The 26,958-nt window shown below is 41.6% G+C and overlaps 5 protein-coding genes across 5 annotated transcripts; 1 reads left to right on the top strand and 4 right to left on the bottom strand.

The window, feature by feature from the left end:
* Positions 1 to 1,973: 1,973 nt before the first annotated feature.
* Positions 1,974 to 2,655, bottom strand: LOC143026077 (cuticle protein AMP2-like). Its single transcript, XM_076186073.1, has 3 exons — positions 2,647 to 2,655; positions 2,278 to 2,483; positions 1,974 to 2,160 (listed from the first exon to the last, which is right to left on the bottom strand). Exons 1-3 carry the CDS (start codon positions 2,653 to 2,655, stop codon positions 1,974 to 1,976), a joined length of 402 nt encoding a protein of 133 aa, XP_076042188.1.
* An 8,287-nt stretch (positions 2,656 to 10,942) lies between these two features.
* On the top strand, positions 10,943 to 11,627 carry LOC143026076 (cuticle protein AMP2-like). Its single transcript, XM_076186072.1, has 3 exons — positions 10,943 to 10,951; positions 11,118 to 11,323; positions 11,441 to 11,627. The coding sequence occupies exons 1-3, from the start codon at positions 10,943 to 10,945 to the stop codon at positions 11,625 to 11,627; spliced, it is 402 nt and encodes a 133-aa protein (XP_076042187.1).
* A 2,475-nt stretch (positions 11,628 to 14,102) lies between these two features.
* LOC143026075 (cuticle protein AMP2-like) lies at positions 14,103 to 14,787 on the bottom strand. Its single transcript, XM_076186070.1, has 3 exons — positions 14,779 to 14,787; positions 14,407 to 14,612; positions 14,103 to 14,289 (listed from the first exon to the last, which is right to left on the bottom strand). Exons 1-3 carry the CDS (start codon positions 14,785 to 14,787, stop codon positions 14,103 to 14,105), a joined length of 402 nt encoding a protein of 133 aa, XP_076042185.1.
* A 5,676-nt stretch (positions 14,788 to 20,463) lies between these two features.
* Positions 20,464 to 21,148, bottom strand: LOC143026074 (cuticle protein AMP2-like). The gene is made up of 3 exons (XM_076186069.1): positions 21,140 to 21,148; positions 20,768 to 20,973; positions 20,464 to 20,650 (listed from the first exon to the last, which is right to left on the bottom strand). The coding sequence occupies exons 1-3, from the start codon at positions 21,146 to 21,148 to the stop codon at positions 20,464 to 20,466; spliced, it is 402 nt and encodes a 133-aa protein (XP_076042184.1).
* Positions 21,149 to 23,969: 2,821 nt separating this feature from the next.
* LOC143026073 (cuticle protein AMP2-like) lies at positions 23,970 to 24,651 on the bottom strand. The gene is made up of 3 exons (XM_076186068.1): positions 24,643 to 24,651; positions 24,274 to 24,479; positions 23,970 to 24,156 (listed from the first exon to the last, which is right to left on the bottom strand). The coding sequence occupies exons 1-3, from the start codon at positions 24,649 to 24,651 to the stop codon at positions 23,970 to 23,972; spliced, it is 402 nt and encodes a 133-aa protein (XP_076042183.1).
* Positions 24,652 to 26,958: the final 2,307 nt, after the last annotated feature.

Here is a 26,958-nt window from a genome sequence, read left to right as displayed (position 1 = left end):
AATTTGGGAAGAAATGATAAGTGGAGTCCCACAAGGCTCTGTATTGGCTCCGATAATGTTTGCCATATGTATAAATGACATGGATGAAGGTGTGGAATGTTACATTAACTTCTTTGCAGATGATTCGAAACTACGAAAGAAAGTAAGTACAGAGGAAGATTGTAAATCACTACAAGAAGACCTGGACAAAGTCTGGAAATTGAGTCAGAAGTGTGAAGTGAATTTCAACATCAAGAAATGCAGTATAATGGAATTTGGAAATAGCAAAAATAGAATATTGGGACAATATAAAATTGGTACAAAGGAAGTTAAAAAAGTCAACTCGGAAAGGGACCTAGGAGTAGCTATCATCAATAACATGACACCAGACAAACATATCAACAAAGATTGGAAAAACTCGAACAAAGATTGAAAAAACTCGAACTACCAACCCTGGAACAAAGAAGTGAAAGAGGACACCTACTAACCATCTACAGAATTATGAAAGGGATGGAAGTCCTTCATAGAGATGATTTACTAAAGTGGAATAGGAGAAAAACAAGAGGGCACGAAAAGAAACTTAAAAAGGATAGTTACAGAAGACATCTGGAAAAGAAGAGCTTCCCACACAGTGATAGATATCTGGAACATACTGAATGAGGAAACTGAGTGCAAAAACTATACAAGAATTTAAGATCTAACTGGATGCTGAAAGATACATAGTTCTCTTCCCGTAAAATACAACTAGGTAAATACATTCTTTTTTCTCCGTTGATTGCCATTATCTCACCAAAATCAAAGCCTCCCAATGACATTTTTAGAACTGAAGATAAATGTAGCATCGTCATATTCAATACCTCAGAGTTAATTGTAGATACCAAGGTATCCAATATCTTAACGAGAATGAAATAGAAATATACAGCATTGATTTTCTAAAAAGTAAGTCATGCCTGACCAATTTATTACTTTACCATGAACATTTCTCATGCCCCCCTCCACCTTTATTTTATTTTTTTCAGACCAACCTCGCCATTATTTGGAATGATTTGCTGTTACAGTTCATGGTTGGTGAACAAGGAATCGAGAACAATGTCTGGAGTCGGATAGCGAACCGGTTTCAAAGTCAAATCAAACTTATCACCGGAGTCCCCCAAGGCTCGGTGTTGGGACCTCCCTCATTCATTCTATACAACAGCGATACAAACACGGCAATTAATGATGCAACCAACAATTTTGTGGATAGTACCAATGAAAATAATGATAACGAGGTAGACGAATAAAGATTTGAAAAGGAATTAAGCACAATATCGAAATGGTATCAAAATTGCAGCATGTCCTTCAACATTGATATTTGCCAACTGTTGTAAATTGTGATTGGAAAGATGTACAGCTCTGAATTATATGGACACTAGATGAACAGCATAAGTGTCAAAAAAGAAAAAAATCCTACCAGAATGTTCGCGCTCATTAGTAAAGACTTTGCATTTTAAATGAAAGTAGTCATTAGCAGAGCTACAAAAGGTGGCTAGTTTGGTTCCATACGGAGTTCATAAACGTAGTCTTCAGTTCGAGTTCCTGAAGTTATAGTTATTTATTCGTTCTATTTCTGAAACTATTACCAGTTGTATACTAGATCTCCCGAACTTTCTTCGACTACTTCAATTTCGAAAATAATGACACAACTTTATTCAGTCTTTTGGTTATGTCCTGACTCAAGGTATTACTAAGCCCCACAAAACTATATATCTACCTTTAATCATGCATATGAACACATTTTATAAATGTATTTGTGAATACCTCGATCTCAAGAAATTAATATGAAATTGATATTACATAAGCATGTGTTCACCAGTAGGAGTGAGTCAATGTCCAAATGAAATGCTCGTTTCACTTCTCGAATAGTTTAATACAAAAGCATTTGTCCAATACAGTCAAATAAATAGAGTCGTGGTTCCGTTCAGTCTTGAGGTGAGGTTCCTGTTCGAGGAAGCAGTTTATTTGTCCTCGTCGGAGTCGGCGTTTCTCCTCTGCTCCTCGGCGAAGCGGATCTGTTCGAGGACGAACTCGGGGATGGGATGAGGGAAGGCGGGGGCGACGGGCAGGAGGGAGGACTCGGGCTGGAAGCCGAACTCGTTGGCTACCCACTTGACTTCAGCGATCTCACCGTTCTCCAATGGGAACCTAGAAAGTAAATTGGATCATGAGTTCTTGACTCGAAGAGAGCTCAAAAGGGTGTAAGATCTATATGGGACTCAGCGACAGAAATAGGTGCCCAAGTTGCCTTGAGATCCTCCTTACCTGAAGACTCCCTGGGAGTTGCTCTGTCCCTCCTCTCCGGCAGAGGCAGACTCGGAGACCTGGATGCCGTTCTCGGTCTCGAAGGCGACGCTGTAGGCTCCGCCTTCGGGCTGCACGCGGTCGTCGGAGAGGATGGCGGCCTCGTGGGAGTCGTCGTCGGGACGGGGGAGGGCGGCGGCGACGGCCAGGAGGGCGGCGAATACGATCTGTCACAAGAGAGATAAGTCAGTCACCTCTCCAAGGAAAACACTTTTGAAAAGAAGTCATTTTCAAAGGGAGAAGGCCAGACCAAATTCGAACCAATGCCACGAACGTTATTCAAGACCAACAGTGGACACTCGGACAAGAACCTGGCGAGGATCTACTTACGGTCTTCATGATTCAAGGAGGGCAGAGGGCGTTCTGTGACGACCCACGGCCAGCCGGGCTGCTTTTATATGTCGCAGCTTTACATTCAAGGCCCGCGACCGGTGCTTACCCACAAAAAAAAGAAAAAGAAAAAAAAACCGCGACCATGGCCCTCCGCATATGTCCTAGGGTCCTTTCTTCCCCTACGCCATGCTTTATTCATGCTGTGGTGACACCAAGTGTTCACTGATAACCTGCCCTCACGGAAGCATGTGTATGGAGAATGGACTCACACGTGTTTCCTAAATGTCAGAAGTCAACTCTGTTTCCGTCATATCCCAGCGGGGAGTTGTGTATGTCGGGACATCAAGGGCTATCTCGATTGACCTCCTTTCACTACCCCGAGGGGGTTCTTCGGCTGCATAATCGCCATATTCTCCCATTAGCATGTACTACTATCGCTGAGTGTTACCCAGGTAATGTTCGGGAGGCTAATTGATCGCACAGGAACTTGTCGCTAGCAGAAATTTCCAGACGTCAATTGCTACAGGCGTTTAGAAATATTTGCTAACGATGACTACGTTCCTACCCCTTGGCTTGTCATAACTATTAACCTGTTGAATGTGCACAGTCAATTTTATTTAATTGGAGACAAACTTTATGTTTTGATAGCGTCATCTGTATAACATCAATAAGTAAAATTGTGCAATTGAAGCTTTGTAGCTCACTGGAGGTCCATAAACCACACGTTGATGAGGAACGCTCCCGTAGACCAATGCCGCATGTTCAGAACACATTTTCAGATGGTTGAGAGCATTGTTCCATCTAATTAATTGCTGTGAGCGCAGGATTTTGCTTGTGTCCAAAATTTGTCTTCTTTACAAAGTATGTACACACCCATGCGAGTCACTATACTGACTGCCGAACACAGTACAAAGTATCTCAAAAGTACATGTGAAATTATGAAATTGTACAATTAAATTTCAACGGTCATTCACAGATTCTCAAAATCACATTTTTAATTGATTATTATTAAATCATACGATTATTCTCTTTAATTAGAATAATTAGATTTCATCTTGAAAACCTTGTGTGCGCACATTTTCTCCCCTTTGTGCACTAGTTGTCAAACGTGCGCGCGCACCCTCACAGCTTACTGGGAACATTGATTGAGTGTCTCTTCACCATGTCACTCTCTAGGTATGTGAAGGCTCTTTTATCATTCGCCTACTCACATATGTATGTGGTCTTCAGGTTCTAGTTTATTATTTAGCTTGATCAATTCTTCTTTTTCCTTTCTTGACTTCGTTAATGCTCCTTTGCCTAAGGAATATGTACTTCTTGGTCTGTAACAGATGGAGCCCACTTATATAACGCCGCATTCATTTTCATCATATATTTTTTTCAACACAAATCATTTTGTCCTAGTTCCATGTATGCATTGTTATCCTCTACCTATCCCAGTATTATTTCATCTTTATTTTATTTTCTTTGTTGTGTCTTATTCTATGTTTGCGATATTTCCATAATTCCATGTAGTTTATCAGGTCAAAATCATTACCCTCTTGACTAAGATAAAAAGATGTATGTATTCATGTAGTTTTTTAGTCCCCAGATACCTCCTGTAACATTTGGACTTTGTGTCACATTCTCTAAAGCCTTATTCGTAGGGGCAGGCCCGGCGAATCCCTTTTCGGTCTCGCGGTTCCAACGAACAGAGACCTTTCTCTCGTTTTCTGGAACCAGGAGTCAGTCCCGCATCGACCAGGCCCCTTGGCTCCAATAAACCCTGGTAAAAGCTTCCCCAAACCCGTCCCCCTCTCCTATGTTCCAGTCCTTGCGTATTTCTTCCGATCCCAGTTGTCCTCAGCTGCCCTTCTTCCTGCTTCTATCATTCATATCTGTTTCTTTCTATTCTCTATCTCTTCGGTCCTTTGTCCCACCTGAGTTACAGGTGGCGGCACACTAGGCTAGCGTGCTACTTGCTTTTCTTACTTTGTTTGAGTAGAAACGACTTCGGTTACAATACTTCCTCAAGAACATCTCAACAATGTGTCTAACATTCATGTTTTAGGTTTAACATCTCTTGGTTCGTCATTCAGCTTCTCGCTTTAAGACGCAAGAGGAATTGGACATTTGGAAATTTGAAAAACAAAAGATCGTAACCGAAGTCGTTTCTACTCAAACGAAGTAGCAAAAGCAAGTAGCATGCTAGCGAGAAATGCCTAGTGTGCCGCCACCTTAACACAACATCTGCATAGTTTTTTATCGTGAATCCTTACCCACTTGTAGTATCATTGTGTCTCCGTGAGTCTTTTACAGTTGGCGTTCCTATACCATCTCCTCCTCCTCCTCTCCTTCCTCTTCAATTCTCTGTCACATTCTGGAGCACTCCCCAGGTTTCTTTCGTCACACTATTTATCATTCTTTGACCAACCTCGTCCTTCCCATCTTCCAGTCATCACCTTTTCCCTCTTTTTCTACTTCTTCTGCTGCTGTTTCCTTCGTGGGTTTGGCTGACTGGATTTGATTTGATCCTTCGGTTGCTTCCTTCCATTCTTGTTCAATTCTTCAATCTCTATTTCCCTTTCTACCCGGATCTTTTGTAACCTTCCCTCCGGTATTTTCGTGACGGTCGACATATTTCTATTTCGATACACCACCGTCGCCTCTCCTCCGTTTCTCCTCCTCTCAGTCACTCCCAACGCTCTCCCGCCATTCCAGCGCCGACGGTTAAAAAGTTATTGTTATTCCGCCTGGACAAAGAGCTCACTCGATCAGCTCCACCCTTTAGTAGATTTGACCCCACTAGTGATGTGACATTCGTAATTCCCAACATCCCTTATGGAGTACTGTCTGCATATTCTATGTAATTCATATTTTCATATTTTTGAGACTTTCTTTACATCCCTAAGAGATCACTCGATCAGATACACTACTAATGGTGTGAAACTCGTAAGTCCCCAACGTCCTCTCCCCTTATGGAGTACTGTCTATATATTTTATGTAATTCGTATTTTCGAGACTTTATGTACATCCATAAGAGCTCACTCGATCAGATACATCACTAATGGTGTGATACTCGTAGGTCCCAACATCCTCTCCCCTTATGGAGTACTGTCTATATATTTTATGTAATTCGTATTTTCGAGACTTTATGTACATCCATAAGAGCTCACTCGATCAGATACATCACTAATGGTGTGATACTCGTAGGTCCCAACATCCTCTCCCCTTATGGAATACTGTCTGTATATTTTATGTAATTCGTATTTTCGAGACTTTATTTACATCCCTCGATCAGATACATCACTAATGGTGTGATACTCGTAAGTCCCCAACATCCTCTCCCCTTATGGATTACTGTCTGTATATTTTATATAATTCATATTTTCGAGACTTTAGGAACATCCCTAAGAGCTCATTCGATCAGAAACATCACTAATGGTGTGAAACTCCTAAGTCCCCAACATCCTCTCCCCTTATGGAGTACTGTCTATATATTTTATGTAATTCGTATTTTCGAGACTTTATTTACATCCCTAAGAGCTCACTCGGTCAGATACACCCTTTAGTGATGTGACACTCGTAAGTCCCCAACATCTTCTCCCCTTATGGAGAGAAGATGTAATTTATAATCTAGGGACTTTGGTGACATCCTTAAGGACCAAGTCACCCTGCATTTTTGTATGACTGAAGACTAATCTCCACTCGGAAAGGAATGATGACCATTATGAACTTCCAATATCCTTTCGTTCTGGTACCATCTCAAAAATTTCACACTGAATGAGAATCCGACAAGAAATAATGGTTCTCAAACTGTCAGGAAATAGATTTAATTTGGAAGTGGGTAGAAACAACTTCGCTAACCGTGTAGTTAATGAATGGAATAAACTTCCTGCAGAGGCAGTGCAATGTAGTTCAGTTCGAAGTTTTAAGATTTCTTTGAATAAACACCTAAGCAAGATGATGCAATGCCTGCCATTCATTTATATTATTTGTTTATTTGATTGTTATTATTTGTCTGTTTATAATTATTTGCTTGATTTTCATTTATCATTATTTATCTGTCAATTAATTATTTTCTATTTACCTGTTTGTTTATTATTCAACTATACATATGCATCTATTAATTTTATTTATTATTATTTATATTATTATAATTGTTATTTAGTTATTCATTTATCTATTTATCATTATTATATTTTTTTGCTTGCGACCTAGTTATGGACCAAAAGGTTTCCTGTCATCATGCTCCTCCTTTGCAATTCTTTGTAATCCTTAGTAAAATCTCTCCACTACCATCTCAATGAATCCAACTCTTCGGTGCGATATTGTACCCAAGGATAGAAGCGCTGGTTATTGGTGACATAACTCTCAAATATCTTCCTCTACTTCGAGGATCACCCCCATGACCATGACTTTGAACCCTTTACTGCCCAGGGGCTCTTTTAAGGCAGCGTTTCCGGACCTGGGGGTGCTGAAATCCACGACAAGGGTTGCTGGGAAGCGATGCGTACATGCACTTTCCTTGATCCTTCTAGTAATAATATATTAGTCAGGGGGTGCTGCTAGGGTCGGAAAAGGATAGGAAACGCTCTTTAAGGGAAGGCACTTGCCCCCCAGGGGAGGAATGTCAGCCAGTAGAAGAATACCAGTTAGAAGAATAAGAAATAAGTAACAACACAAACCAGCCCGTCAAGAACAGACCTTCGGCCGCGACGGACGTTCAGGCCATACTACTGGTCAATCGCATTAACTCTCTCCGAGTGTTTACTTGTACTCTCTCCCAATATTCATGGGTTACCTTTCCCAGTGTCCACATGTACCCTCTCCCAGTTCTAGGCCACAGTAACGGTCTCCTATTGATCTCTCCCAGTATTTATATGTACCTTCTCCCAAGATTTACTTTTTGACTTTATAACCTTACTTTCTCTGTATCTGTTACAATTGAAAATGCTAATTGTGATGAGCTAAACTTCTGGTTGCTTGTTCCACTCATTTTCTTTTCCTCTCCAGTGTTAGAGATATCTTCAGAAGACTTGGAAATCTTCATCGCATATAATTCAATATGCCCTAAGGAAAATATCTTACCACGGGTACTCAAATACAATTTATACAGCTATAAAGGAGATCATGAATTAACAGTTCACTAAGGGAAAATATATTGCTTCAGATATAATCCCGTTGGAACTCTTTATATATTGAGGTTAGGAAAGTGTGTTCATATTAATGTAATGCTTGGGTAACTTTTGATATCTGTGCTTATTACGAGTTATTAACAAATGGGATGATGGCCTGAGTATGACTGGATGTTTTGAACTCCTCAATCCTGAGAAACATCCCAGTAAATGTGATTCACCACAAAAATGTCTTACAGATACATTAGAACCTCTCTCACAGCCATTTCTCATTAAACAGGCAAAGGAGGATTTTTACTTTCTTACCATCCCTCCCCGTCCTCTCATTTTATGCAATGGGGGGACGGAGAGGGGGGGTCGCCGATTTAATGAAGCGGCCTTGCTGTGGATGTGCTGTGTCTTGCGACACTGCTTCTGACCCAGGGCAGTGGACAAGGTGCAGGGATGACCCGTCATTCAGGAGGTGCTAAGATAAGAGGGAGGGTGGAGGGGTGTGGAGTGTATTCAGGGATGGAATGGGTGGGAATGATTTTATGCCTTTTTCTTTTTGGCTACCCCCCTTGTAAGGGGGAAAAAGCCTTGGTATATGTATGTATGTATGTACCATCCCTCGGGTTAAATGCCAAACCATTTGTCAGTTATCTTGCCAGATGAGGCCTCTCGGTCCTCGCACAAGTTCTGTCTTTCAATTTCCTCGTGATTTCCTCCTTTTGCCTCTACAGCAGATTTGATATCGTCCCTCCATCTCTTTCTTCGTCTTCCCACTTTTCCTCGCTGTCATTTAGGTCTCTATTCATAGTACTCCCTAGGGTGCCTATTTATATCCACCCTTTTGACATGACCAAACCATCGTATTTGTTCTCTTTCAATAGAATCCAGAATAGTGTCCACTCCTAGCCACACTTCTCCTTCACTTGTCACTCTTCTAACTCAAAGAGTGACTACCTGATTCAAATTAACTTTGCCTTCAAATCGACTAAAACTTATGTATCTATTTTCCCTAAAAATGCGTACTCAGGGGTGATTTGATGCAGGTCTTTAAGATTCTTAAGGGAACTGACAACATAAAAGACGTTTTCACACTGAATACGAATCAGACAAGAAATAATGGTCTCAGACTGTCAGAGAGTAGATTTAATTTGGAAGTGGGTAGAAACAACTTCGCCAACCGTGTAGTAGATAAATGGAATAAACTTCCTGCAGAGGCTGCACTGTAGTACAGTTCGAAGTTTTAAGATTCATTTGGATAAACACTTAAGCAAGATGCTGCAACGCCAGCCATTTATTATATTTTAGTTTATTTATTCATTTATTATTATTGTTATTGGTGTTATTATTATTATTATCATTATTATTATTATTATTATTATTATTATTATTATTATTATTATTTTATCTTTATTATTATTATTATTATTACTATTATTATTATTATTATTTTTATTATTGTTATTATCATTATTATTACTATTGTTATTATTATTATTATTATTATTATTATTATTATTATTATTATTTTTATTATTATTATTATTATTATAATTATTATCATTATCATTATTTATTATCATTTATCTGTTTGCTTATCATTTATCGTTATAAATTTCTTTATTTTGTTTATTTATTTACTTATTTGTTTATTCGTTTATTTATCTATTCTTTTTCGCATCCGACCTAGTTAAGGACCAAAAGGTCGGCATGCTCTTCCTCTGTAATCCTTATAGACACAGAAAATTATGAAGATAAGAAATCGACTCATTATTATTATTATTATTATTATTATTATTTTTTTTTTTTAAGGGTTCCTTTATTTGTTGCCCTACGTAACAAGTTAACCACAGAGGCTCAGCAAGTGGTTTTGACCTTCCTAGGAGCTTGGTTAGTTGAATGTGCCCGCAGTGCTCTTATGGATGTGTTGACTAAAATTCGAGGACGCCCCTATATCTGTAGACATGTTGGCCTTCGAGCGAAGCTTTCTGCACTTATTTCTTTGTTATCTAGATTAGTTTCTCTGGACGCAGGCCAATGTGGGCATTAAATCAAATGAAAGTTTTGTGTTGCGAAGATTTAGTCGTTACCCTGTTTTTATGGCACATTAAAAGAGCTTCCCAACAACAAATCAGATTTAGGCAGTGAATCAAATGGATGTCTTTATGATCCATTGGGATATGAATTTCATTATTCTTATTTTATTTTAATTGGTAAGGATAATTTCATGGATTGTTTAAGTAAATGTCGGGGTAAATGTGAAATCAGAATTGGGAAGGAATTTAGGAAATTGGCATCGCAAGGAGTGGAATGTAACCTAGGGCCCTGAGATCTATTGCTCTGAGTTGCGTAGAGGGCCCTGAGATTTATTACTCTGAGCTGGGTAGATGGCCCTGAATTCTATTGCTCTGAGCTGAGTAGAGGGCCCTGAGATCTATTGCTCTGGGCTGAATAGAGGTCCCTGAGATATACTGCTCTGAGCTGAATAGAGGGCCCTGAGATCTAATGCTCTGAGTTGAATAGAATATTCTAGAATATGCTCTAACGAAATCGTTAAAGGGGACAAATTCATGAATTTGGGTACCAAAGGATTTCTCTAAGTTTAATAGAATCGTCTGACGACAGAGAGAATTATATATTTTTAAGGAGACGTTGAACAAGTGCCTGTCTTGGTTCTGTATGCGTGCGCGCGCATGTGTGTGTGTATGCATACGTGTGTGTGTGGGTGTGTGTGTGTATGTGTATCTATGTGTGCGTGAGAGAGATAGATTGAGAGAGAGAGAGGGAAGTATACAGGTTGGCACGTGCTCATTTGCATGCATGTATATGTGCATGTAACCTTACCAGGGTGCCATGGGTTTTCGCAGGTGACAACATCTACTAAGGAAAAGCAGGAATACGTTTTCAAGGATGGGTATGGAGGTCTCAAAACCAGTCATAGCCCATGGTAGTCGCCACATGGCATTTTCTGAAGGGTGTTTCCTGGCGAGGAGAGGAACCTGTTCCTGCAACTCCTTCCCACCTTAGACTAAGGAGAAGGGAAAGGAAGGACCCCAGGACTTATGCGGAGGCCCATGGTCGCGTTTTTGCAGGACGTTGGCGTCGGTCGAGGACCTTGGACCTGCGACGTATAAAAGCACCCTGCTGACCGTGGGTCGCCACAGAACGCCCTCTGCCCTCCTTGAATCATGAAGACCGTAAGTAGATCCTCGCCAGGTTCTCGTCTGAGTGTCCACTTTAGGTCTGAAATAATATTTGTTGGATTGGTCTGACTGTGGCCTGGCCATCTCCCTTTTGAAGATTAATCTTCTTTTCACGAGTGTTTTCCTTGGAGAGGTGACTGACTTATCTCTCTTGTGGTAGATCGTATTCGCCGCCCTTCTGGCCGTCGCCGTCGCCCTCCCCCGTCCCGACGACGACCCCCAAGAGGCCGAAATCCTCTCCGACGACCGCGTGCAGCCCGAAGGCGGAGCCTACAGCGTCGCCTTCGAGACCGAGAACGGCATCCAGGTCTCCGAGTCTGCCTCTGCTGGCGAGGAGGGACAGAGCAACTCCCAGGGAGTCTTCAGGTAAGGAGGATCTCAAAGCAAATTGGTCATCAATCTCTATCGCCAAGTCTCATATAGATCTTGCACCCGTTTGAGCTCTTTTCGAGTCAAGAACTCATGACCCAACTTACTTTGCAGGTTCCCAATGGATAACGGTGAGATCGCCGAAGTCAAGTGGGTGGCCAACGAATTCGGCTTCCAGCCCGAGTCCTCCCTCCTGCCCGTCGCCCCCGCCTTCCCTCATCCCATCCCCGAGTTCGTCCTCGAACAGATCCGCTTCGCCGAGGAGCAGAAGAGAAACGCCGACTCCGACGAGGACAAATAAACGGCATCCTCTCGCAGGAACCCCACCTGAAGACTGAACGGAACCACGATTCTATTTATTTGACTGCAATGTACAACTTTTTGTATTAAACTATCACGATATCAAGCTAACCTTTCAACTGGGGATCCACCTCATCTTTGCCGGTGCAAACATGCGTATGATATGTCATTCATACATATCTTTCACGAAAAGAAAAGAGAAAGAACAAAAGAAAAATCTTCAGGGCGGGAGTAATAATTAGCCTCCTTTATTCAGGATGCCCCTCAGCTGACTAAAATTGCCTGTCGTTAGCTTAGACAGATCCATACTTAATTTCATTCATTCCTTGCAGCCATAATCAAACATTTTTAAATAGGAACTAAATGCTGCAGAATATAATTAGCTGATAAATATTTTAATTTGGAAATTAATTGATTCCACAGGACACATACTACTTTCTTCCTGGAGAATTACGAAAGAGAATCGGTAATAACATATAATATAATTTTTTTTTCGTCGTCTACTTCAGTTGATTATAAATATCGGCAGCATTTTAGATTCGATTGGGTTATACTGTATATCAACACCATCTGAGACCCTTTTTGCTTGGCTATACTGGTGGAAATGCATGAAGTGATCATTTACAGGCACTAGATTCATACCACTAGTACAGGGATCCTCATCCTGGGGTTCGTGGGACGGTTTACTGGGAGTACTTGGCTAGAAACATTATCTAAACATTCAGATGTGTATAGAGAGAGAAAATGACTGTTATAGAAGTCCGCGCCGTATCATAATCATATCATTATAATTCGAACCATTTGATACCCATTGCGGTACAGTTGTATATCTAATTAGTCTTAATATAATACCATTTTATGTTCTGCATCGGGTTAATGGGGGTACAGGTCGATGGTCTGATGACTCTCGGGGCACGTAACGATTGAGAACCCCTACACAAGTACATTTGGATATGATCGAATTTAACCACTCATGTTGATTGTCGATTTATGTTGCACAGTAAATTTGCTCATCTTTTTCCTGAACTCTGTTCTTCGTTATTCAGTTTTCCTCTTCCCTTTATGGGCGAGTTCCAGAGACGAGGTAACGGCCCCTCGATGCCTCATCTCCTTGTGCCTTGCTTTGCGTCTTGGATTTGGTCGTGGCTTGATCAAAGATCGGGATCTTTCATCCACCTTCCGCTTCGCTCCTGGACGGAAGAGCAGCAGACACTGTGAGACATTCAGTTCTAAGGTAGTACCAGCACAGACTAGGCCTGGTCATAGACTCAAACTACCCTAGATGCAACCATCATACAGAGAACACTGAGCACTTCATCCTACACTGTTCCATACTATCCCTAGACAACAACACAATATTTCTTCCTTGAGTGACCCATGGGCCTGACCGGTGGCAGTTACCGGTTACCTGGGGGCCGTGCGTCTTCTGTAAGAGAGACCTGGGGCAATATATTGGCTGATTCTCCTTCTTTCGTCATCCTCTCCCCTGTTGAAGAGCCACATTGAATTCCTTCACTACATCTTGGACCTCATATATGACCATTACATAAACCAACTAAATCAGATACCTTAGTTTAGCTGTGAATAAGACTTAAGCATTTTTTCCTTGGTTTGTAGAATAACTCATTAGAGACTAATAATCGTTACTCATCCTTATTTCCATAAAGTTTGTTTCGATTATTTCAGTATGGTATGGAATGCTGAAGGTGTAGGTTTGTTGTTGCGTTTCTGGGGCTGCAGTTGGATAATGTTGTGTGATAAGTGTGTGTGTTTGAGAGCTCTTGGATAAATGGACGTGTACTATGTACAAAGAATGGCCGTCGGGCAGAATCAACTCCCTGCCGTCTCTTGATAAACCCCGTCGACACCAGTACATCTATCTGGATATTCAGCGCCAAGGGCCGACACTAGGTTTCCGGATCGTGCCCAAGGTCTCTACAAACTTCGATTATTTATTTTTCTGCCGTTTTCACATAAGAGCTGATAGCCTGCGATTACATCAAGAGATAAGTGTATGGCAGAACTCTAACAGAATAAGGGGAACGATGGAAAGAAATGGAGTTGAGGGACAAAGACGGTTCAGGGGATAGAAAAGATGCATTAAGCAAGTGCTATATATATATATATTATATATATGTATATATATATATATATATATATATATATATATATATATATATATATATTAACATACAATCCCTCAGCTGTAAGGAATAAATTAAATAAAGTGAGCCACAGAGATAATGGCAGACGACTCCATTCAGTTCAGGAGTGGCATCGTGACTACAGGAGCTGCTATTCCCACCCTGATGTTGTTTCTTCTTCTTCTTTTTTTTTTTTTTTTGGTTCTGTATGAAAAGGAAAATTCAATTCAACTTCTCGATAGTTTAATATATAAAGGTTTGTACATTGCAGTCAAATAAATAGTCCTGGTTCCGTTCAGTCTTGAGGTGGTGTTTATGCGAGAGGATGCTGTTTATTTGTCCTCGTCGGAGTCGGCGTTTCTCCTCTGCTCCTCGGCGAAGCGGATCTGTTCGAGGACGAACTCGGGGATGGGGTGAGGGAAGGCGGGGGCGACGGGCAGGAGGGAGGACTCGGGCTGGAAGCCGAACTCGTTGGCCACCCACTTGACTTCGGCGATCTCACCGTTGTCCAATGGGAACCTGCAAAGTAAGTTGGGTCATGAGTTCTTGACTCGAAGAGAGCTCAAACGGGTGCAAGATCTATATGAGACTCGGCGATAGAGACAGTTGCCCAAGTTGCCTTGAGGTCCTCCTTACCTGAAGACTCCCTGGGAGTTGCTCTGTCCCTCCTCTCCGGCAGAGGCAGACTCGGAGACCTGAATGCCATTCTCGGTCTCGAAGGCGACGCTGTAGGCTCCGCCTTCGGGCTGGACGCGGTCGTCGGAGAGGATGGCGACCTCGTGGGAGTCGTCGTCGGGACGGGGGAGGGCGGCGGCGATGGCCAGAAGGGCGGCGAATACGATCTGCCACAAGATAGATAAGTTAGTTACCTCTTCAAAGAAAATACTCGTAAATTGGAGATTAATCTTCAAAAGGGAGAGGGCCAAACCAAAATCGGACTAATCCCACGAACGTTATTCCAGACCTAAAGTGGACACTCAGACGAGAACCTGGCGAGGATCTACTTACGGTCTTCATGATTCAAGGAGGGCAGAGGGCGTTCTGTAACGACCAACGTTCAACCGAGCTGCTTTTATACATCACAGGTTCACGTTCAAGGTCTTCGACCGATATCACCGTCCTGCAAAAACGCGACCGTGGGCCTCCGTGTACCTCCTGGGTTCCTTACATCCCCTTCTCCTTACTCTAAGGTGGAAAGAAGTTGCAGGAACAGGTTCCTCTCCTCATCAGGAGACACCCTTCAGAAAATGCCATGCGGCGACTACTACGAGCTACGACTGGTTTGAGACACTCCAGTTTTATACCTGAAAAAAAATCTACTGCATTGTACTATACAGTATGTTATTACCACTATATTTACCTTCTCATTTTACTTTTTCTACAAGTCTATTTGGTGAAACTTTAATTGTGTATATACAAACATAAATATGTTTATACACATACAATGCATACATGCATTTACAAATACACACACACGTATACACACACACACAAACACACACAACTGCACACACACACACACACACACACACACACGCATGCACAAACACATACTGTATATGCGCGCACACTTGCACTCAAGGAGGTAAGGAAGGTCATGGCCAATAGAAATTTTGAGGTTCAGTTGTAAGAATTAGAATACAGCACTTGGCAAAGGAACAGAAGAGAGAAAAGGGGGAGGAGGAGTGATGATTGTGTTGAAAGCATAAAGGTGGACAAAGTGGAAATAGTGCAAGTCAGGCCGAGGTAGTTAACATAAGAATTATAAAGGAGGGAAATGGGGAAAGATAAGTTGAATTTGCATAATTTTCATTAAAAAAAATGTAACAGAATGAGACAGAATAAAAATAATTAGTGTTGGACACAGATGAGCAGTTAGAGAAAATGACTGAAGAAGTGTGAGTAACACTGTTAGGTGAGTGTTCATTAGCAGCTGAAACAGAATTGGGGCCCAAGTGGATGTGATGAATTCTGGATCAGTGGGATGTTGAACATAACAATGAATAACAATGACCCAATGGGTAAAAGAACCAACAAGGTACACCACCAAAGACACACCAGGAAAACTGAATGATCTTGAAAAAAACTTAGTCAGTTACTGAAGTACCAGTGTCTTTTAAGTAAAAGTGATTATGTAATTCTCGACTTAGAAGTAAAACAGACTTAAGAGAAGAATCATACAAGTAAAGAAGATATAACTTTCACACACACACACACACACACACACACACACACACACACACACACACACACACACACACACACACACACACACACACACACACACACACACACTGAATAAGAATAACATGTGAATGATAGAAGTGTGCATATGGGACCTAGGGGAAGCGTATGGTACAGTGGGCAAAGAAGTACAAAAGGACCAGAAAACTACGGACAATGAAGCAACGGACTTCGATAACTACGGACAAATTTTGGAGAATAAAGATTTCGACCGAAATATGAAAATTACATACATACATACATATACCAAGGCCTTTTCCCCCTTACCAGGGAGGTAGCCAAAAAGGACAAGGCATAAAATCATTTCCACCCATTCCATTCCCGAAAACACTCCACACCCCTCCACCCTCCCTCCCATCTTAGCAACTCCTAGATGACGGGTCATCCCTGCACCCTGTCCACTGCCCTGGGTCAGAAGCAGTGTCGCAGGACACAGCACATCCACAGCAAGGCCGCTTCATTAAATCGGCAACCCCCCTCTCCGTCCCCCCAAATAAAGGACAGGACGGGGAGAAATCCCTTCGGGCTGCGTCAAAATTTTTGCTCACACACACTACCTCACCCCCCATTCCACCGTCCATTCCACCTCATGCATCACAAACATTTTCCATATACAACCATTCTCCATTCACCCCTGTCTTCTGTCCTCTCCCATCCTTCCTCAACAGACATTCCCCTCTTCCCCAAAGCCCCCTTCACCCCATCCATCCATCTCATCCTAGGACGTCCCCTCATGTTCACTCCCTCCACATCTGCCTTCCATAACTCCTTTACTAGTCTTTCTTCACTCATTCTTTCCATGTGTCCAAACCATCCTAATACTCTTTCATCAACCCTATCTCCCAGCTCCCTTTCCACCCCTATTCTCCTCCTCACCTCCTCATTTCTCACCCTATAAGCCTAGTAACCCCCATCATACTTCTCAGACACTTCATCTCAAACACATTCAAGTTCCTTCTCTCTTCCTCTCTTATGTTCCATGTTTCTGCTCCATACAGTGCTGTTGGCACAATCACTCCTTCATACAGTCTCCTCTTAGCATCCATTCCCAAATTTCTATTCCTCATTACACTTTTTAAACCACCAAGGCATTTACTCGCTTCTCTCAATCTACATTCTACCTCCACCTTTACTCCACCTTTTCCTGCCACATTTGCACCCAAATATCTAAAACTATCCACTTCCTCCAGTTGCTCTCCCTTAATGCTCACTTCCAGATTACTGCCACTTTCACCCCTTGTACATCTCATCACCTTACTTTTACCCACATTTATCTTCAGCTTTCTTCTATCACACACTCTCCCAAACTCTGTCACCAACTTCCTCAATCCCTCCTCCGATCCTGCCACAAGCGCAGTGTCGTCCGCAAACAACAGCTGGCTCACCTCCCACTTTTCTCTATTTTCCTTAACCATCTCCAATCCCTGACCCACTACCCTTGCATTCACCTCTCGCACCACCCCATCCATGTATAAGTTGAACAGCCAGGGTGACATAACGCATCCCTGACGAAGTCCCACCTTTACCTCAAACCACTCACTCTCTCCATTTCTAATCCTGACACAAGCTCTACTACTCTCATAAAAACTCTTGACAGCTCCCAAAAGCTTTCCTCCTATCCCGTATATCCGCATAACCTCCCACAGTGCCTTTCTGTCTACCCTGTCGTAAGCCTTTTCCAGATCCATAAAGGCCCAAAAAACATCCTTCCCCTTTCCTATAGCTTTCTCACATATCTGTCTTACCACAAAAATCTGATCTACACAACCTCTACCTGTCCTAAACCCACACTGTTCCTCACCAATTACTCCCTCTGTTCCTCTCCTAATCCTCTCAATCAAGATCCTCCCATAAGCCTTCCCAACTACACTTAACAAGCTAATCCCTCTGAAACTACTACATTCACACTTGTCCCCCTTTTCCTTGTAAAGTGGAACTATACAAGCACTCCTCCAGTCCTCCGGCACTCTACCCTCTCTCCAGCAAACATTAAATAACCTCACCAGCCAGTCCACCATCACTGTACCTCCTTTTTTAAGACATTCTGCATGGCATCCATCCATACCAGGTGCCTTACCTGCTTTCATCATCTTAACTGCTGCCTTCACCTCATCCTTCCATATTTCTCCTCCATTTTCCTCACTCATCACTCTCATTTTCTTAGCATTTCCCACTGCAGCTATCTTTCCCTCCCTATCCTCCTTCACATTAAGCAACTCCCTAAAATATTCTTCCCATCTTCCCCTTACTGCCTTCTCCTCCATTATCATCTCTCCATCTGCACCTTTTACCTTTTCTTCTCTACTTGATTCGCCTCCTCTTCCTCTCTTAATTTCTTTCCAAAACATCTTTTTATTACTTTCAAAATTTTCTGTCATACTCTTACCCCATTTTACATCTGCTCTCCTCTTTGCCTCCTTTACCTTTTTCTTCACTTCTCTTTTCTTTTCCCTGTACGTCTCATATGACTCCCTCGTCCTATTTTGTAACCAATCTGTGTAAGCTCGCTTCTTCTCTTCTACAACCTTCTTCATTTCCTCATCCCACCATTCACTACCCTTCCTTCTATTTCCTCCTGACCTTCTTGTTCCACACACCATCTTTGCACACTTTGTGACTCCCTCCTTGAACCATCCCCATTCCTCCTCCACACCTACCTCTACTCTATCCATCACTCCCTCCCACTCCTCCTTCAGCTTCCTTTTGTACTCCTCCTTTTCCTCTTCGTTTAAAGAGTTCACTCTAAGCACCTCCCTACCTTTTGTCCCTTTCCTCTTCCTCCATCTGTCCTCCACTCTCAACTTACCTTCCACCAGAAAATGATCTGATATTCCCCCACCCTCTCCCCTTAGCACAAATATGAAAATTACCCACAGAAATGTGGCACCACTGGACGCTTTCGGTGCTTTAGTTGTTTTAATTTCTACTACACGCTCATGTATGCACTTAGGCCTACATTATTGATTTTTTTTATAATAACAATATTATATTAATGCTGTACCAATACTTACGGCGTGGTTGTATGATTCTTTGTTTATTTGCTATCGTACTTATTACCCACAGGTGCCCACAACCCCAGTGATATTGTTTTCAGTTAAAATGGCATAAGTGAATTATTTGTGCCATAGTTTATCGTTTCTGTAATTTTGAAAGCATTTGACCGCATCCATATCTAGATAACCAGGATGTGATATATAATTAACTGACAATTCTAGAACTCGACACGAGCTTTGAGACGCAATGAACTGCCTCGTTGCTCATGTTGTCGGTCAAGTCAGCATATCCAAGGCATATCGGAAATCTTAATTAATGTATCGATATTGGCGTTGCCATATGCTTTCAAACTTGCAGATATAGTAAAACGTGGTACAATTTTAATTAAGAAAAAAAAGTGAACACGATGGGAGTTAACCGTAGTAGCAGAACTGCCTCGTAGCTTAGGTTTTTCGTTAAACCCATTCAACTCCGATGACAAGATGTCTTGTCATTTGGTCAAATAAAACAAAAAATCATAATAAAACAACAAAATGTTTGATGATCAAACAGCACCAGAAAAATATGACGTCATCAGTCCTCCTCGAGGAGGACTGATGACGTCATATTTTTCTGGTGCTGTTTGATCATCAAACATTTTGTTGTTTTATTATGATTTTTTGTTTTATTTGACCAAATGACAAGACATCTTGTCATCGGAGTTGAATGGGTTAAGATTAAAATGTACTCATATGAGACGATGTATTTACCCCTAGTCCTACTCCTACAACTCAATAATCAAGATAGGTCCATCCCTAGACTTCCGTTAGTTCGCCTTCCGCAACAACTCATACTAAACATGACGTCTTGGAGCTCGCGTGGAGCTACGATTTGTCGGTAGTGTATCACATTTTGAATCTCAGTATCGATACTGCCAATTGTTTTAAAACTTACAGATGCTATAAAATACAGAGAGCCTAACGGATAAACGGCTTTAACGGACCAGTAGTCTATAGTTTCCAGGTTCTTCTGTAGTAGTGATAACAACAGTTATTACGGAAGAAGAAAAAAAGTGTAAAATATACAAACCTAAATACTTGTAAGAAATGAAGGTAAGTGAGGCACAAAGATAATGGCAGACGACTTCAGTCATTTGAGGAGAGGCATAATGATTAAAGGATCTAGAACTCCCACCCTGATGACAAGGATTTATATATTTTATTTATTTGTTTATTTTATTTGCTTATCTATTTATTTATTTGTTTATTTATTTATTTATTTTTATTTATATATTTTTGTATATGAAAAACATTACATAGGACTGTGTATACCGGCAAGGCTGAGATTGTTTCCCAAAGGAAAGTTCAGGTCAAGTTCTCGATAGTTTAATATATAAACATTTGTACATTGTAGTCAAATAAATAGAGCCGTGGTTCCGTTCAGTCTTGAGGTGAGGTTCCTGCGAGAGGATGCCGTTTATTTGTCCTCGTCGGAGTCAGCGTTTCTCCTCTGCTCCTCGGCGAAGCGGATCTGTTCGAGGACGAACTCGGGGATGGGGTGAGGGAAGGCGGGGGCGACGGGCAGGAGGGAGGACTCGGGCTGGAAGCCGAACTCGTTGGCTACCCACTTGACTTCGGCGATCTCACCGTTGTCCAATGGGAACCTGCAAAGTAAGTTGGGTCATGAGTTCTTGACTCGAAGAGAGCTCAAACGGGTGCAAGATCTAAATGAGACTCGACGACAGAGACAGGTGCCCAAGTTGCCTTGAGATCCTCCTTACCTGAAGACTCCCTGGGCGTTGCTCTGTCCCTCCTCGCCAGCAGAGGCAGACTCGGAGACCTGGATGCCGTTCTCGGTCTCGAAGGCGACGCTGTAGGCTCCGCCTTCGGGCTGGACACGGTCGTCGGAGAGGATGGCGACTTCGTGGGAGTCGTCGTCGGGACGAGGGAGGGCGGCGGCGACGGCCAGAAGGGCGGCGAATACGATCTGCCACAAGAGAGATAAGTTAGTTACCTCTTCAAAGAAAATACTCGTAAATTGGAGATTAATCTTCAAAAGGGAGAGGGCCAAACCAAAATCGGACTAATCCCACGAACGTTATTCCAGACCTAAAGTGGACACTCAGACGAGAACCTGGCGAGGATCTACTTACGGTCTTCATGATTCAAGGAGGGCAGAGGGCGTTCTGTAACGACCAACGTTCAACCGAGCTGCTTTTATACATCACAGGTTCACGTTCAAGGTCTTCGACCGATATCACCGTCCTGCAAAAACGCGACCGTGGGCCTCCGTTTACCTCCTGGGTTCCTTACATCCCCTTCTCCTTACTCTAAGGTGGAAAGAAGTTGCAGGAACAGGTTCCTCTCCTCATCAGGAAACACCCTTCAGAAAATACCATGCGGCGACTACTACGAGCTACGACTGGTTTGGGGCACTCCAGTTTTATACCTGAAAAAAAAATCTACTGCATTGTACTATACAGATGTTATTACCACTACATTTACCTTCTCATATTACTTTTTCTACAAGTCTATTTGATGAAACTTTAATTTTGTATATGCAAACATAAATATGTTCATACACATACAATGCATACATGCATTTACAAATACACACACACGTATACACATACACACAAACACACACAAATGCACACACACACACACACACACACACACACACACACACACACACACACACACACACACACGCATGCACAAACACATACTGTATATGCGCGCACACTTGCACTCAAGGAGGTAAGGAAGGTCATGGCCAATAGAAATGTTGAGGTTCAGTAGTAAGAATTAAAATACAACACTTGGCAAAGGAACAGAAGAGAGAAAAGGGGAAGAGGAGTGATGATTGTGTTGAAAGCATAAAGGTGGACAAAGTGGAAATAGTGCGTGCAAGTCAGGCCGAGGTACTTAACATAAGAATTATAAAGGAGGGAAATGGGGAAAGATAAGTTGAATTTGCATAATTTTCATTAAAAAAATGTAACAGAATGAGACAGATTATAAATGATTAGTGTTGGACATAGATGACCAGTGAGAGAAAATGACTGAAGAAGTGTGAGCAACACTGTTAGGTGAGTGTTCATTAGCAGCTGAAACAGAATTGGGTCCCAAGTGGATGTGATGAATTATGGATCAGTGGGATGTTGAACATAACAATGAATAACAATGACCCAATGGGTAAAAGAACCAACAAGGTACACCACCAAAGACACACCAGGAAAACTGAATTGATCTTGAAAACAAGTTAGTCAGTTACTGAAGTACCAGTGTCTTTTAAGTAAAAGTGATTATGTAATTCTCGACTTAGAAGTAAAACAGAATTAAGAGAAGAATCATACAAGTAAAGAAGATATAACTTTCACACACACACACACACACACACACACACACACACACACACACACACACACACACACACACACACACACACACACACACACACACACTGAATAAGAATAACGTGTGAATGGTAGAAGTGTGCATAGCGTTCATGGACCTAGGGGAAGCGTATGGTACAGTGGGCAAAGAAGTACAAAAGGACCAGAAAACTACGGACAATGAAGCAACGGACTTCGATAGCTACGGACAAATTCTGGAGAATAAAGATTTCGACCGAAATATGAAAATTACCCTCAGAAATGTGGCACCACTGGACGCTTTCGGTGCTTTATTTGTTTTAATTTCTACTACACGCTCATGTATGCACTTAAGCCTACATTATTGATTTTTTTTATAATAATATTATATTAATGATGTACCAATACTTACGGCGTGGTTGTATGATTCTTTGTTTATTTGCTATCGTACTTATTACCCACAGCTGCCCACAACCCCAGTTATATTGTTTTTAGTTAAAATGGGATAAGTGAATTATTTGTGCCATAGTTTATCGTTTCTGTAATTTTGAAAGCATTTGGCCGCATCCATACCTAGATAACCAGGATGTGATACACAACTGACAATTCGACAACTCGAAGCGAGCTTTGAGACGCCATGAACTGCCTAGTTGCTCGTGTTGTCGGTCAAGTCAGCATATCCAAGGCATATCGGAAATCTTGATTAATAAATCGATATTGACGTTGCCATATGCTTTCACTTGCAGATATAGTAAAATATGGTGCAATATTAACTAATAAAAAAAAAAGTGAACATGACGGGAGTTAACCGTAGTAACAGAATTGCCTCGTAGCTTAGGTTTTTCGTTAAGATTAAAATGTACTCATATAAGACGATGTATTTACTCCTAATCCTAGTCTTATAATTCAATAATCAAGATAGGTCCATCCTTAGACTTCCGTTAGATCATTTTCCTTAACAACTAATACTAAACATGACGTCTTGGAGCTCCCGTGGAGATACGAGTTGTCGGTAGTGTATCACATTTTGAATCTCGATATTGATGCTGCCAATTGTTTTAAAACTTCCAGATGCTATAAAATACAGAACCTAACGGACAAACGGCTTTAACGGACCAGTAGTCTATAATTTCCTGGTTCTTTTGTAGTGGTGAAAACAACCGTTATTACGGAAAAAAAAGTGTAAACTAGACAAACTTAAATACTTGTAAGGAATGAAGTAAAGTGAGACACAAAGATAATGGCAGACGACTCCAATCGTTTGAGGAGAGGCATAATGATTAAAGGAGCTAGAACTCCCACCCTGATGGCAAGGATTTATCTATTTTATTTATTTATCTATTTATTTATTTATTTATTTATTTATTTATCTATTCATTTATATATTTATTTATTTATTTTATTTCATTTGCTTATTTATTTATTTTTTGTGCATGAAAAACATTACATAGTACTGTGTATACCGGCAAGGATGAGGTTGTTTCCCAAAGGAAATTTCATGTCAAGTTCTCGATAGTTTAATATATAAACATTTGTACATTGTAGTCAAATAAATAGTCGTGGTTCCGTTCAGTCTTGAGGTGAGGTTCCTGCGAGAAGATGCCGTTTATTTGTCCTCGTCGGAGTCGGCGTTTCTCTTCTGCTCCTCGGCGAAGCGGATCTGTTCGAGGACGAACTCGGGGATGGGGTGAGGGAAGGCGGGGGCGACGGGCAGGAGGGAGGACTCGGGCTGGAAGCCGAACTCGTTGGCCACCCACTTGACTTCGGCGATCTCACCGTTGTCCAATGGGAACCTGCAAAGTAAGTTGGGTCATGAGTTCTTGACTCGAAGAGAGCTCAAACGGGTGCAAGATCTATATGAGACTCGATGACAGAGACAGGTGCCCAAGTTGCCTTGAGATCCTCCTTACCTGAAGACTCCCTGGGAGTTGCTCTGTCCCTCCTCGCCAGCAGAGGCAGACTCGGAGACCTGGATGCCATTCTCGGTCTCGAAGGCGACGCTGTAGGCTCCGCCTTCGGGCTGGACGCGGTCGTCGGAGAGGATGGCGACCTCGTGGGAGTCGTCGTCGGGACGGGGGAGGGCGGCGGCGACGGCCAGAAGGGCGGCGAATACGATCTGCCACAAGAGAGATAAGTCAGTTACCTCTTCAAAGAAAATACTCGTGAATAGATTAATCTTCAAAAGGGAGAGGGCCAAACCAAAATCGGACCAATCCCACGAACGTTATTCCAGACCTAAAGTGGACACTCAGACGAGAACCTGGCGAGGATCTACTTACGGTCTTCATGATTCAATGAGGGCAGAGGGCGTTCTGTAACGACCAACGTTCAACCGAGCTGCTTTTATACATCACAGGTTCACGTTCAAGGTCTTCGACCGATATCACCGTCCTGCAAAAACGCGACCGTGGGCCTCCGTGTACCTCCTGGGTTCCTTACATCCCCTTCTCCTTACTCTAAGGTGGAAAGAAGTTGCAGGAACAGGTTCCTCTCCTCATCAGGAGACACCCTTCAGAAAATGCCATGCGGCGACTACTACGAGCTACGACTGGTTTGAGACACTCCAGTTTTATACCTGAAAAAAAAATTCTACTGCATTGTACTATACAGTATGTTATTACCACTATATTTACCTTCTCATTTTACTTTTTCTACAAGTCTATTTGGTGAAACTTTAATTGTGTATATACAAACATAAATATGTTTATACACATACAATGCACACATGCATTTACAAATACACACACACGTATACAAACACACACAACTGCACACACACACACACACACACACACACACACGCATGCACAAACACATACTGTATATGCGCGCACACTTGCACTCAAGGAGGTAAGGAAGGTCATGACCAATAGAAATTTTGAGGTTCAGTTGTAAGAATTAGAATACAACACTTGGCAAAGGAACAGAAGACAGAAAAGGGGGAGGAGGAGTGATGATTGTGTTGAAAGCATAAAGGTGGACAAAGTGGAAATAGTGCAAGTCAGGCCGAGGTAGTTAACATAAGAATTATAAAGGAGGGAAATGGGGAAAGATAAGTTGAATTTGCATAATTTTCATTAAGAAAATGTAACAGAATGAGACAGAATAAAAATGATTAGTGTTGGACACAGATGAGCAGTGAGAGAAAATGACTGAAGAAGTGTGAGCAACACTGTTAGGTGAGTGTTCATTAGCAGCTGAAACAGAATTGGGTCCCAAGTGGATATGATGAATTATGGATCAGTGGGATGTTGAACATAACAATGAATAACAATGACCCAATGGGTAAAAGAACCAACAAGGTACACGACCAAAGACACACCAGGAAAACTGAATGATCTTGAAAAAAAGTTAGTCAGTTACTGAAGTACCAGTGTCTTTTAAGTAAAAGTGATTATGTAATTCTCGACTTAGAAGTAAAACAGAATTAAGAGAAGAATCATACAAGTAAAGAAGATATAACTTTCACACACACACACACACACACACACACACACACACACACACACACACACACACACACACACACACACACACACACACACACACACACACACACACACACACACACACACACACACACACACACACACTGAATAAGAATAACGTGTGAATGGTAGAAGTGTGCATAGCGTTCATGGACCTAGGGGAAGCGTATGGTACAGTGGGCAAAGAAGTACAAAAGGACCAGAAAACTATGGACAATGAAGCAACGGACTTCGATAACTACGGACAAATTCTGGAGAATAAAGATTTCGACCGAAATATGAAAATTACCCTCAGAAATGTGGCACCACTGGACGCTTTTGGTGCTTTAGTTGTTTTAATTTCTACTACACGCTCATGTATGCACTTAGGCCTACATTATTGATTTTTTTTATAATAACAATATTATATTAATGCTGTACCAATACTTACGGCGTGGTTGTATGATTCTTTGTTTATTTGCTATCGTACTTATTACCCACAGCTGCCCACAACCCCAGTTATATTGTTTTTAGTTAAAATGGGATAAGTGAATTATTTGTGCCATAGTTTATCGTTTCTGTAATTTTAAAAACTTTTGGCCGCATCCATACCTAGATAACCAGGATATGATAATTAACTGATAATTCTACAACTCGACACGAGCTTTGAGACGCCATGAACTGCCTCGTTGCTCGTGTTGTCGGTCAAGTCATCATATCCAAGGCATATCGGAAATCTTGATTAATAAATCGATATTGACGTTGCCATATGCTTTCAAACTTGCAGATATAGTAAAATGTGGTACAATATTAACTAAGAAAAAAAGTGAACATGACGGGAGTTAACCGTAGTAACAGAATTGCCTCGTAGCTTAGGTTTTTCGTTAAGATTAAAATGTACTCATATGAGACGATGTATTTACTCCTAATCCTAGTCTTATAATTCAATAATCAAGATAGGTCCATCCTTAGACTTCCGTTAGATCATTTTCCGCAACAACTAAGACTAAACATGACGTCTTGGAGCTCCCGTGGAGATACGAGTTGTCGGTAGTGTATCACATTTTGAATCTCGATATTGATGCTGCCAATTGTTTTAAAACTTCCAGATGCTATAAAATACAGATA

Source organism: Oratosquilla oratoria, chromosome 6, assembly GCF_046742065.1.
Source record: "Oratosquilla oratoria isolate Oo_2021 chromosome 6, ASM4674206v1, whole genome shotgun sequence".
Taxonomy (NCBI): Eukaryota; Metazoa; Arthropoda; class Malacostraca; order Stomatopoda; family Squillidae; genus Oratosquilla; species Oratosquilla oratoria.
The sequence above is the reverse complement of the archived record's forward strand: the minus strand, read 5'-3'. Positions and strand labels throughout refer to the sequence as shown.